We start from the raw sequence: 11722 nt of genomic DNA, 5'->3' as shown, positions 1-11722 counted from the left end.
GCCTCCTGTAAGCCAGGAGCAGAGAATGAATGTGCACAGAGAGAAGGCCACAGTGGCCGCCAGCCTCCCGTAAGCCAAGAGCAGAGAAGTCTCTTCCATCAAGCCCGTCAACATCTTGCTCCTGACTGAGTCTGCAGTGCTATGTGGCTTTCCGTTAAGTCCACGGCGCAGACAAAGGCACAAACAGCATTTGACACCAGGATGATGTGAAAGAGCCAACTGGGGCATTGTGCATACTAGAGACACTGCCACAAGTCCAGTATCATTGAAACCCATGGGCAGGACCTGACATGTGGGCTTAAATGAGGACAGCTGAATCGAGACACCAGCGAGAAGCTGGGCCTTGGCAATCACAGCACCCCAAACTGCCTTCCCTACTTTTACAGGTAACCATGGCAGAGGGCTACATGAAGGAACCAGACGCGGGAATTCCGGAGGTCCTTTCATCATGAGATCTTTATTAAAACTGTATTGCAACCAGAATTCTGTCACGCCAACACTTTATCAACCCACTGTGCCTCGAGGCAGTGCCGCTCCCAAGATTTCTTCAGCCACCTCAGTAGTTGCCAAAGTCCCTAACGAAGGTGAAGGGGACACCCAGAAGCAGCCTCCGATGCTGGCGCCTTGGCCAGGTGTGCCTGCTTCAACCTCTGTGGCCAAGCACTTTACAAGGTTGACGCTGAAGTCCAGACCTCCAGAAACTCACTCTGCCGGAGGGTCCACGGTCAAGTCACCCAGCTTCTGCACCTACTGCTGCCACTTGTCACTTTCAGTACTTATTAAAATGCAAAATATACATATCTTGTGTTCCTGGAGTTATTGTCAATCTATATAAATGATATACAGTCAGAAAGCCCCCCAACAGGAGGTCAATAAAGCAGAGTCTACCTCTACACTTGCGAATTCTTCATGACTAATATAAAGAGTAAAGCAGGCATGGTGGCCCACACCTTTTATCCCAGCACTCAGAAGGCAGAGGCTTAGCATAAATCTGAGGCCAGCCTGAGCTAGCTATACAATGAGTGGCAGGCTAATCCAAGCTATAGTAAGACTTTGAAAAGTCAGTCAATCAACTGATTAGTCCATCACAGTGGATTCCTGCCCTATTAAAAAAGCAAAAGAAGGGGCTGGAGAGATGGCTCAGCGGGTTAAGAGCACTGATTGCTCTTCCAGATGTTCTGAGTTCAATTCCCAGCAACCACATGGTGGCTCTCACCATCTGTAATGAGATCTGATGCCCTCTTCTGGTGTGTCTGAAGATAGCTACAGTGTACTCACATAAAATAAATAAATCTTTAAAAAAAAAAAAAAAAAAAGACAAAAAGACCTTAGTTGATATGTGTATTAGAAAGCTTGCCTACATGAATCTGAGTTTAAAAGGCATCTTGCTCACACACACAAACCATTTAAAGGTGTGGATATTGTCATATAAAATATAACAAGAAAGTAGCTAGCTACCTTTAGGGATGGATGCAGCGACTAGCATGAGCTGAGATGGCTTCAGAACACACTTAATACTAACCAGGCCCTGCATGGGTCCCAAGAGCCACTGAGACAGGAGGGGGTTTTGAGAGACTTAATCTGGATGCTGACCATACAGGTACATTGGGTTTGCACATCAAGATCTCACTCTTAACTACACATTCCATCTTTAGGAAAAGGTTTTTTTGTTGTTGTTTTCTGAGACAGGGTTTCTCTGTTTCTGGCTGTCCTAGAACTTACTCTGTAGACCAGGCTGGCCTTGAACTCAGAAATCTGCCTGCCTCTGCCTCCCAAGTGCTGGGATTAAAGGCGTGCGCCACCACCATCCAGCAGGAAAAGGTTTGAAATCATTATTTTATTTTGTGTATCATTGTTTTGCCTGAACATATGTCTGTGTATTATGTGAATGCCTGGTACTCAGAAAGGTCAGAAGAGGGCATTGAATCCCAAGACTGGAGTTACAGATGACTGGGAGACATCTTGTGGGTGCTGATACTTGAGTCAGGGTCCTTTAAGAAGGACAGTGTCCTTATCTACTGAGCCTTACACATATGAAGCACTTTCTACACCCACCACACACACACACACACACACACACACACACACACACACACACACACACAGGCTATGCACCATTCATCACCACAGACTTCTATACATTTTATGTATCTTACGGCCACAGTGACAATTTTGGAATTTCGGTGTCTTTAAAAACACAGAAATAGTGGGGCGGTGGAAGCGCATGCCTTTAATCCCAGCACTTGGGAGGCAGAGGCTGGTGAATTTCTGAGTTCAAGGCCAGCCTGGTCTACAGAGTGGGTTCCAGGACAGCCAGGGCTACACAGAGAAACCCTGTCTTGAAATAATACAACCATGGGCTAGAGAGATGGCTCAGCAGGTAAGAGCACTGACTGCTCTTCCAAAGGTCCTGAGTTCAAATCCCAGCAACCACCCTTAATGAGATCTGAAGCCCTCTTCTGGTGTATCTGAAGACAGCTACAGTGTAATTATGTATAGTAATAAATAAGTCTTTTAAAAAAAAAAGAAATAATACAACTATGTTTTTGTTTTAACCCCAGGTGATACGGGCCCACTTCAGACCGGCTGCCTTGTGCTCTAGCTGAGGCATGGTTTTGCCAGCTGTAGGTAATTCCTGTGACTGTATGATGTCAGAATTCTGGGAATTTTCCAGAGTATGTATAAAAGCTAGGGCCCCGAGAGGCAGGGTGCTGGTGTTGATTGTGATTTGTCGGTCATGCTCAAAGAAATGAAATGAAACAAATTAGATTCAGGTATTCCTCTCTCTCTCCTGTATCCTTTCTTTTTTCTTTTCTTTTTTTAACTATTAAAGTTTTTTTTTCAGTTTGTTTTTTTTTAAAGATTTATTTATTTATTTTATGCATATGAGTACACTGTAGCTGTACAGATGGCCATGAGTCATCATGTGGCTGCTGGGAATTGAACTCAGGACCTCTGCTCGCTCCAGCGTAATACACTGTAGCTGTCTTCAGACACACCAGAAGAGGGCGTCAGATCTCATTATAGATGGTTGTGAACCACCATGTGGTTGCTGGGATCCGAACTCAGGACCTTTGAAAGAGCAGTCAGTGCTCTTACCTGCTGAGCCATCTCGTCAGCCCCCCCCCCCATCTTATCTATCCCATCTAGTGATAGAAGGTGAAACCAGAGGGATAAAGGGGGCGGGGAGGGAAGAACCCACAAAATAGCACAAACCAGCAACAAGCGGCACTCGAATGTGGAGCTCAAAATAAAAATGGGAAATCTGGGTAAGGGCTGCGCTGCCACTGGCTTAGGAAAATGCCAACCCTGCCCCCGACCACACCCAGATCTTCTCCTCTAGTACCGCGCCTGCCTGCCACACTACCCTCACACTGGCTTCTAGGCCTGAGCCAGCCACCAACACTCCACCACAATATGGAGAATGCCAATGAGCTGCCTAGCTTTTCCCAGGGTCCTGCGTCCGTCCCCACAGGATGCTCCCCAGTCACTGAATATACATGTTGCTGCAGACCTTGATGCTCTTGGGCGACATCTTGACAATTCCATTGACCCTGAACCAGCAAGTGAAGCATCTATGAGGTTCCTTCAACCAAACCTATTCCCTGGCTGTGGGCTTCATTCTGGGCAGTGTGGCCTCTGAGCAAGGAATTCTTACGGACCTGCACCAGTTACCAGTCCTCTTCTCTAGAACTGACCCCATCTACCTTGACCCCAGTTACTGTCCCCATCCCTGCCTCAAACCTAAGTCCTTATTAAAATAAAGTTTGTGTTTTCTACTTTAAAAAAAAAAGGAGGGGAAATCTGACTTCAAATGCCACAGAGGAAACAGCGGGTGTGAGGGAACGGATTTTTTTTTTTTCAAGAGTCCAGCAAATGTTTACTGTGACCTCTACTGCTGGGGTATCACCGCCCACTTTGCTCCCACAGGGAATTTTTCTGGTCTTTGTTTTTTCCTTCTTCGAACATTCTGTTTCAGAAAAAAGGTCGGAAGAATGGCTGAGCAGTTGGAAAACTTGCAGGTGAAAATGAAGGGGTCTGAGAAACAAACAAATGGCCGAGGGGGGGGGAAGGGGTCTCACTACTCTCACTTCTGAATGGGTCGAAGCTTTGGTGCTGCAAAAGTGGAGATGGAAGCTCTCGAGAGGCAAGGAGCACAAGAAGAGAGAGCACAGGCTCCGCTCCAGTGACTGAGCAAGACAGTGGGGGTTTCCCACAAGAAGAAAGAGGAAAAGAAACTGGCAGGGGGCGGCCAGGTCAGACAGAGAGAAGCTGAAGAAAAAAGCAGGACAGTCACCAGAGTGGGAGGAGGGGTGGTCCAGGGTTACAAGATCCCCATCAGCTTTCTCAGGAGTCAGCATACGCCTACTAATGCTGTGGAAGAAGATAGAATGGTGTCCTACAGAAACGACTGATCCAAGAGGCCATAATTTCATATGGGGTGCACTCTCCCTACGTGAAACAAATCCTAAGTAACTGGGCTACTCAAAATACAATTATTTTTCCAAGGCTGGAAGGGATGGGTAACAGCTGTACTCGAGGCCAGTATGCAATTGAAATGGTCGATATGGTGAAGGGAAGAAGCTTCCAGTACAGAACAGAGAAATAGAGGGGAATGGATACAGTCAACGACCGGTGGCTGGCTGAGGGTGGTACTCTGATTTTCAATAGCAGATCCAATCTGATGACATATCTATACAGGTCAGTGTTGCTTCGTGGCCTTAAGCTTGGGACAAGGTTGAGCCCAGGGGAGAGAAATCCACCTCATTTAACAAAGATTATGCGGGGCAGTGGTGGCGCATGCCTTTAATCCCAGCACTTGGGAGGCAGAGGCAGGCGGATTCCTGAGTTCGAGGCCAGCCTGGTCTACAGGGCTACACAGAGAAACCCTGTCTCGAAAAAACAAAAACAAAAACAAAAAAAAACAAAGATTATACAAGGCTCTGGAAAAGCCATCACTGATTTTCTTTTTTTTAAACAAAGATTAGTTTTGGCTGTAAACAAAGCTGAATCAGACCCTGATACAAGGCAGGTGTTGGTGGAAACCTTGGCATTTGGAAATTCGAATAATGGACGTAAAAAAGTTATTAGACCCATTAAAGGTGTAAGCGGCACCTATGGACAAGTGGATGAGGGATATGACTGATGTCGGTTCTAATGTGTACCATGCTGACATCATAGGTCAAGGTAGAGCTAGAGCTCTCTGATATCAAAGTGCCTGGTGTCTCAATTTCCGGAAATGTACTCATTAGCAAAGAGACTGCAACGCAGCAGCTGAAGGCCTCAGATCTCAAAATGCTCAGGACTTTAATTGCGAAAAACATGGTCACCTGCAACAAACTTGTGAGCAAGGTATCTCTAAGGGCAATGGTTTGTCTAAATATAAACCAGAAAGAAGGCCTAGGCTTCCAGGGGTGAGCAGCTGATGTGACAAGGGCTGCCACTGGACCAAAGAATGTAGGTGCAGAAGAGATGCTCAACCAAAGAATGTAGGTGCAGAAGAGATGCTCAACCAAAGAATGTAGGTGCAGAAGAGATGCTCAAGGTCATTTCTCACCCAGTGACATAGCCTTGGGGGCCCAGCTCCAGGTCCCGCAGTCAAGGAGAGACATCTACACGAAAAAGCCTCCACTGGTATAAGAGATTCAATGCACACCACTGCAGGTAGTGGGGCTCTAGACTTAGCCAGAGATAAACATCTTACTGTATCCCCCAAATTTTAATGTCATAAAATAGCCATGAGATTTTATGGTCCTTTGCCCTTGGGATTGTAGAAATGATCTTGGGAAGGCGTAGACTGACTTCCCAAAATTACTGCATCCAAAAATTATAGGTGAAGATTTCACAGGAGAAATTAAATTATGGCCAATACAAAAAGGAGCCAGGGTTGCTCAGCTGGGGCTGTCTCCCCAGTCAACGGCAAAGCTGCTCCTGCAGAAAGAGCCAGAGAGAGCTCCTGAGCACCTTGAGCCACTGACCCAAAATGTCTGTTTACAATTTCCCAAGACACAGCACAATCAATGGCTTAAAACAGAAGAGGGGGAACATAGGGACAATTTTGGAATTTTTGTTTCTTTAAAAACACAGAGACATAATAAGAATGTGTTATCATTTTAATCCCAGGCGTGGGGATATGGGGCTGCTTCCAATGTCTGCAGCAGCAGACCAGGATTTGCCTCGTGCTCTAAGCAGACGGGTGGTTGTGCCGGCTGCAGATAGGTTCTACAATTGTGTAACCTTTGGAATTCTGGGAACTTTTCAGAGGGTATATAAATAACTCTTAGGGTCCCAAGAGGCGGGGTCAGTGGCTGTTGGTCGTGGAGAGGGGGGTAGTTTCAGTGTGTTAGTAGTCATGCTCAAAGGAGGAGCAAAAGGAAGAAGTCAGACTCCGGGATCTCTATCTCTTTTTTCCCCATGAATCCTTTCTCTCCTATCTAGTGATATGGTGTGACATAAAGGGTGGAAAAAGGAGGCACTCAACACAGTAGGCACTCAACACAGTAGGCACTCAACACAGTAACAAACTCCAGCTACACTCAACAGTAGCGCCAGTAGGGAGCTAAAAAAACAAAGGCCAAGGTAAAGGGGTGCTAAAAAAAGGCTTCCCGGGTAAACACACTGGATGCCACACCTGTGTTTGATCCTAAGCACATCATAAGATGGGAAGAAAGAGCCAACTCCCACAGGCTGTCCTCTGACCTCCTCGTGCATGCCACAGCACCTCCCACATTACACTATACATCTTAAAAATGCAAATAAGCAAACAATAAAACCATCATCATCATCATCATCCTATTACCTAAATATTACCTACAGTTGTCCTACTGGGGGAGGAATGCCTGAAAGAGTATGTACCAACCACAAAGGACTTACTTCAGAGAGAGGAGGACAGAGCTCAATTGGGGGAGCAAGCACTTGCCTAGCCTTCATGAAGCCTAGCCAGCACTAAGGAGAGTGTGTGGTGAGACACACCTGAATCCCCAGCACTCAGGAAGTGCAGGTTGGTGGATCCTACCTAGTTCAAGACCAGCATGGTTGCTGGTCAGACTGGATTCCGTGAGATCTTATCTCTAAAAGGTATGGAGGGGACAGGGTGTTGGCTCAGTAGGTGAGAGCAGTTAGCCACTCTTGCAGAGGACCTGGGTTCCATTCCCTGCAGCCCCATCAGGCAGCTCACAACCACCTGTAACTCCAACTAAAGGGGGTCTGACATCCTCTCTGGCCTCTGTGGGTAACGCTTGTACAATGATACACAAGAATTTACACAGGCAGCCAGGCAGTGGTGGCACACACCTTTAATCCCAGCACTTGGTAGGCAGAGGCAGGCAGATTTCTGAGTTCAAGGTCAGCCTGGTCTACAGAGTGAGTTCTAGGACAGCCAGAAACAGAGAAACTCTGTCTCAGAAAAAAAAAACAAAAAAAGATTTTACACAGGTATGTGTGTACAGGCACGCGCATCGAGCGCGCGCGCGCGCACACACACACACATACAAAACCATTTTTTAAGGGGGAGGACTTACTCAGGAGACCCTACATTTTTGTTTTCTGATCTGTTTTTTTTTTTTTGTGGGGGGGTTGTTTGTTTGTTTGTTTTTCTAGACAGGGTTTCTCTGTATATTCCTAGCTGTCCTGAAACTCACTCTGTAGACCAGGCTGGTTTCCCAAGTGCTGGGATTAAAGGCGTGCGCCACCACTGCCCAGCGACGTTGATCTGTTTATTTTTGAGTGGTCTCCACAGCCCAGGAGGGCCTTTAATTCCTCCCCCTCCTGCCTCTCCCAAGAGCAGAAATCACAGGCATCCACTGCCACACCCAACTTGAAACCTTACTGTACCCACTAACAGCTAAGTTTCTGCAACTGAATATATGTGTGTTACTTAAACGGCTATAAACTTAATAAAAGTTAAAAAGAGTTAAAGGAAATGGAGGTCACATGACCTCTGCTCACCGCAGAAGACCAGAAGACCCCTGGGTAGAAGGTTGGTGTGCAAAGGTTTTCAGCTTAGAGGAAACAAACCTAGACCCTCCCTCAAGCAGGGGCCACTCACCTTTCTCAGCCCCGCGTCCCTGTAGTTTTTAAGCCACTTGGTAGATGAACCTTGGCCCACATGTTCTGTGCAGAGAAGTTAGATCTCCAAAGGGGCCTGGGCCACAGACAAGACTCCTACTGAACCCCACTTCAAATTCACACACATAGGAAATCCTCCCAAATATCCAAGAGAAATGTTTCCTAACCTCTGGCTGCCAGTCTAGGGCTCTGCGAACTCAGGAGAGGTTTCTAAATCAATGGGCAGGTAACTACCAGGTTTGAGGTAGAAGGTGAGGAGCTGGCACTAAGGCGGACATCAGACAGCAATGTCTGCACACCCGGAACACTTTGGACCACTGCAGGACCAGAAGACAGAAGAAAAAAACACCCTGGCATGGAGAGTCCAGACAGCTCGCAAGTCAGCGCTCACTTCCTGTCACTGGCTCAGGTCTGCAGGGCAGTCAGGCATCCCGCCCTCCTCTCCGATGGACAGGCAACAGCTGCTCTGCTCACATCCTCCCAAACACCCGGCCACAAACATGGGCAGACAGCCTCCTCCACCTTCCAGCCAAGGGCTTGAGTTCCCAACAGCCTTCCTTTTCCTCCCCAGAACTAATTTTAGCCTCCTTGGTTCTCAGAGGTAGAACCGAAATAGTCTGCCTAGGAACACGTTTACAAACAAGAGCACTGGCTTTGCCTCACAAAACTCCTCAGCCGTAGCCCGGAAACTAACCAGGGAGAAGAAGCCCTATTGTCCAGCAGGCCAGGCCCCTCCAGAACATTCCCTAGGGAGGAGGGCAACAGACCTGCCCAGTGGACCAGGCTTTCTCTCCAACATCACGTGTCCATGAATGAAAACACCAGGCTGAGTTGCCAGGCCCCGAGAGGGTCTGGAAAAATGGCACATGTGTGCATAGCTCGATGGGAAAGAACAGGGCCGTCCAAGGCCAGAAGCCAGGACTAGTCCCATGCCAGGAGGAGGCACCCTTGACCCTTGGAACAGGCCCCAGCGGGCCTGATCGGTGGATTTCCAATCCCTACCATTGTCAGAAGTATCCTGCCGATGTTAAGGACCGACTTGAAGAAGACGGACAGAGTATCTCCCAACCCTTAAAAGCTGGGGACCCAGGAGTACCACCAGCAGACCCGAAAAGAGCAACCACCTCTAGGCCTAAGGCTCATTTGTAAGTATGGTCAACAATGAGACAAAAAAAGGGCACAGAATAAGGAGTGTCTAGTCCAGAGCAAAAACCCGGTGATGGCGTGGGAGGAAGGGCCAGACCCATGAAATCTAGGAAAGCAACCCAATCGTCACAGGGAAACAAAACAAAACAAAACAAACAAACAAACAAACAAAAAAAAGAGTGCATTAGAAGTGGGCCTAGGAAATCTCACCTCAGCAACACTTCACAAGAGTGATGTGGAGCACTCAAAATGGTTGTCAGAAGGCTTGTGTCCACCCTGATGTCCCACCAGTAGCAGCTCCAAGCTCTTACTGAGTAGGGTCAGAAAGAAGTGTCCCCCAACAATCCTCCACATAACACAGCATAAAAAGAACACAGGCCAGCCACAGGGAGGTGCCAGCCTGCAGAGGCCAGCAAATGGGCCTCCGTGGAAGCCCGCCGTGTCTGCCACAGGTTACAGCAAACCAGCTCTCTTAGGCCAGGCTTTCCCACACACACCTCCCAAGCCCTGTGGGAAGAGACAGGCCCATACCTTTGGGGTGAAGCTGCCCCCTTGCCCTGGCATCCCTGGCCCACAGCCGCCGAGGCTCCTCAGAGCGCCACAGGGCAGGCCCACCGGGAGGAAAGGGCATGCCAGGATCCTGCTACAACCCCCAGGCTTGGCAGACGGGTGCAGCCTGGGCTCACCCAGATCCCAGGTGAGTAGAGAGGGGGTGTCAGGCAGGCAGGCAGGGCCCCAACAACAGGCACTTCCTGACATTCTGCGGAGGGAGAGGCAGAAGCACCAGCCCCAAGGCAAAGGCCAGGGCAGGTGGGCGGTGCGGGCAGGCAGGCTGCCCGGCCACCCACAACGGCCGCCTCCCTGAAACCCGAACCGCTTCTGGGAAAACTCAAGGACGCCAGGATTCTCCTCCTCCGTGGCAGCCAGTCCGCTGGACCACTGATTTTGAACCAAACAAACTCCAACAGGTTCAGAGATGCAGGAATTATCTAAGCTTTGAAGGAGATCCCAGCTCCTTATTCTGACTCCAGAGGAAGAAAGATGGACCATTACCCTCATCTCCCACAACTGTGCACACCAACAAAGGCTGAATGTTCTAGACCACTGGTTCTCAGCCTACCTAAGCATGATTTTGCCCCTACCCTCAAGAGATGCCAAGTTATTCCCACTCACTCACCATGGTCCTAGACGAGATAGTTGAGCATCTGCAGTGTGCAGGCCTGCCTCCCTACTGCCACTAACATTTCTCCCAATGGACAGAATCCACAGGTGCAAAACGCCACTACTTTCAAGGTTTGAGAAACCCTGTTCTAGAAAGGCCCATGCAGCCAGGACCCTAGCCCAGAACTGACTATCCAGACTGTCCCCTAAAGTGTGGTCGGGGACACGACTCAGCTGATAAAGTGTGTGCCACACAAGCATAAGGACCAGAGTTCAGACACCCAGCACCCCCACAAAAAGCCACGCAGTATGGTGAACATCTATAATCCTTGCTTTAAGGGTGAATTCCAGGGTCAGAGAGACCCTGCCTCAAAAAACGAAGTGGGGGCCAACAAGACGTCTCAGCAGTAAAAGCTTGCCTGCTATCAAGCTGGACAACCCGAGTCTGATTTCTCAGGACTCACTATGGAGAACCAACTTCCACAAGTTGTCTGGCACCCTTCACAAACACAGTGAGCTGTGGCACAGGCCCACAAGCTAAAACAAAATGCTTTTAAAAGAAAAAACGAGGTGGACTGTAATTGTGAAAGGCACTTGATGATGTTCTCTAGGCTGAACATGCACCCACATACATGCACAAGTATATACACACACACAGGTACTCACATGCACGGGTATACACCACAGGCACTCACACGCGCAGGTATACACACACACAGGCATTCACATGCACAGATACACACACACACACACAGGCACTCACACGCACAGATATACACACACACAGGCACTCACATGCACAGGATACACACACACAGGCACTCACACACACAGGTATATACACAAACAGGCACTCACATGCACAAGTATACACACAAACAGGCACTCACATGCACAGGATACACACACACACACAGGCACTCACATGCACAGGATACACACACACAGGCACTCACATGCACAGGTATAACACACAGGCACTCACATGCACAGGTATAACACACACACAGGCACTTACATGCACAGGATACACACACAGGCACTCACATGCACAGGTACACACACACACAGGCACTCACATGCATAGATATATACCATACACAGTCACTCACATGCACAGGTACACACACACACTCACATGCACAGGTACACACACACAGGCACTCACATGCACAGGTATACACACACAGGCACTCACATGTACAGGTACACACACACACACACAGGTACTCACATGCACAGGTACACACACACACACACAGGCACTCACATGCACAGGATACACACACACAGGCACTCACATGCACAGGTACACACACACAGGCACTCACATGCACAGGTACACACA

General features: G+C 48.4%; 1 protein-coding gene across 5 annotated transcripts in view; it reads right to left on the bottom strand.

The window, feature by feature from the left end:
• Positions 1-11722, bottom strand: part of Acvr2b (activin A receptor type 2B) — a 28287-nt gene that overhangs the window by 13165 nt on the left and 3400 nt on the right. The window contains exon 1 of one of the 5 annotated variants that reach the window (XM_031344670.1): positions 9745-10015. The exons of 2 other annotated variants lie outside the window; for them this stretch is intronic. In XM_031344670.1, coding sequence (XP_031200530.1) covers positions 9745-9844 — 100 coding nt within the window. In that variant the 5' untranslated portion in view covers positions 9845-10015. Of the gene's footprint in view, positions 1-9744; positions 10016-11722 lie in introns of those variants that run through there. 2 more of the 5 variants (XM_031344673.1, XM_031344672.1) reach the window with 2 other exon arrangements.

This window comes from Mastomys coucha, unplaced genomic scaffold, assembly GCF_008632895.1.
Source record: "Mastomys coucha isolate ucsf_1 unplaced genomic scaffold, UCSF_Mcou_1 pScaffold23, whole genome shotgun sequence".
Classification (NCBI taxonomy): Eukaryota; Metazoa; Chordata; class Mammalia; order Rodentia; family Muridae; genus Mastomys; species Mastomys coucha.
This window is presented reverse-complemented; position numbering and strand designations above follow the sequence as displayed.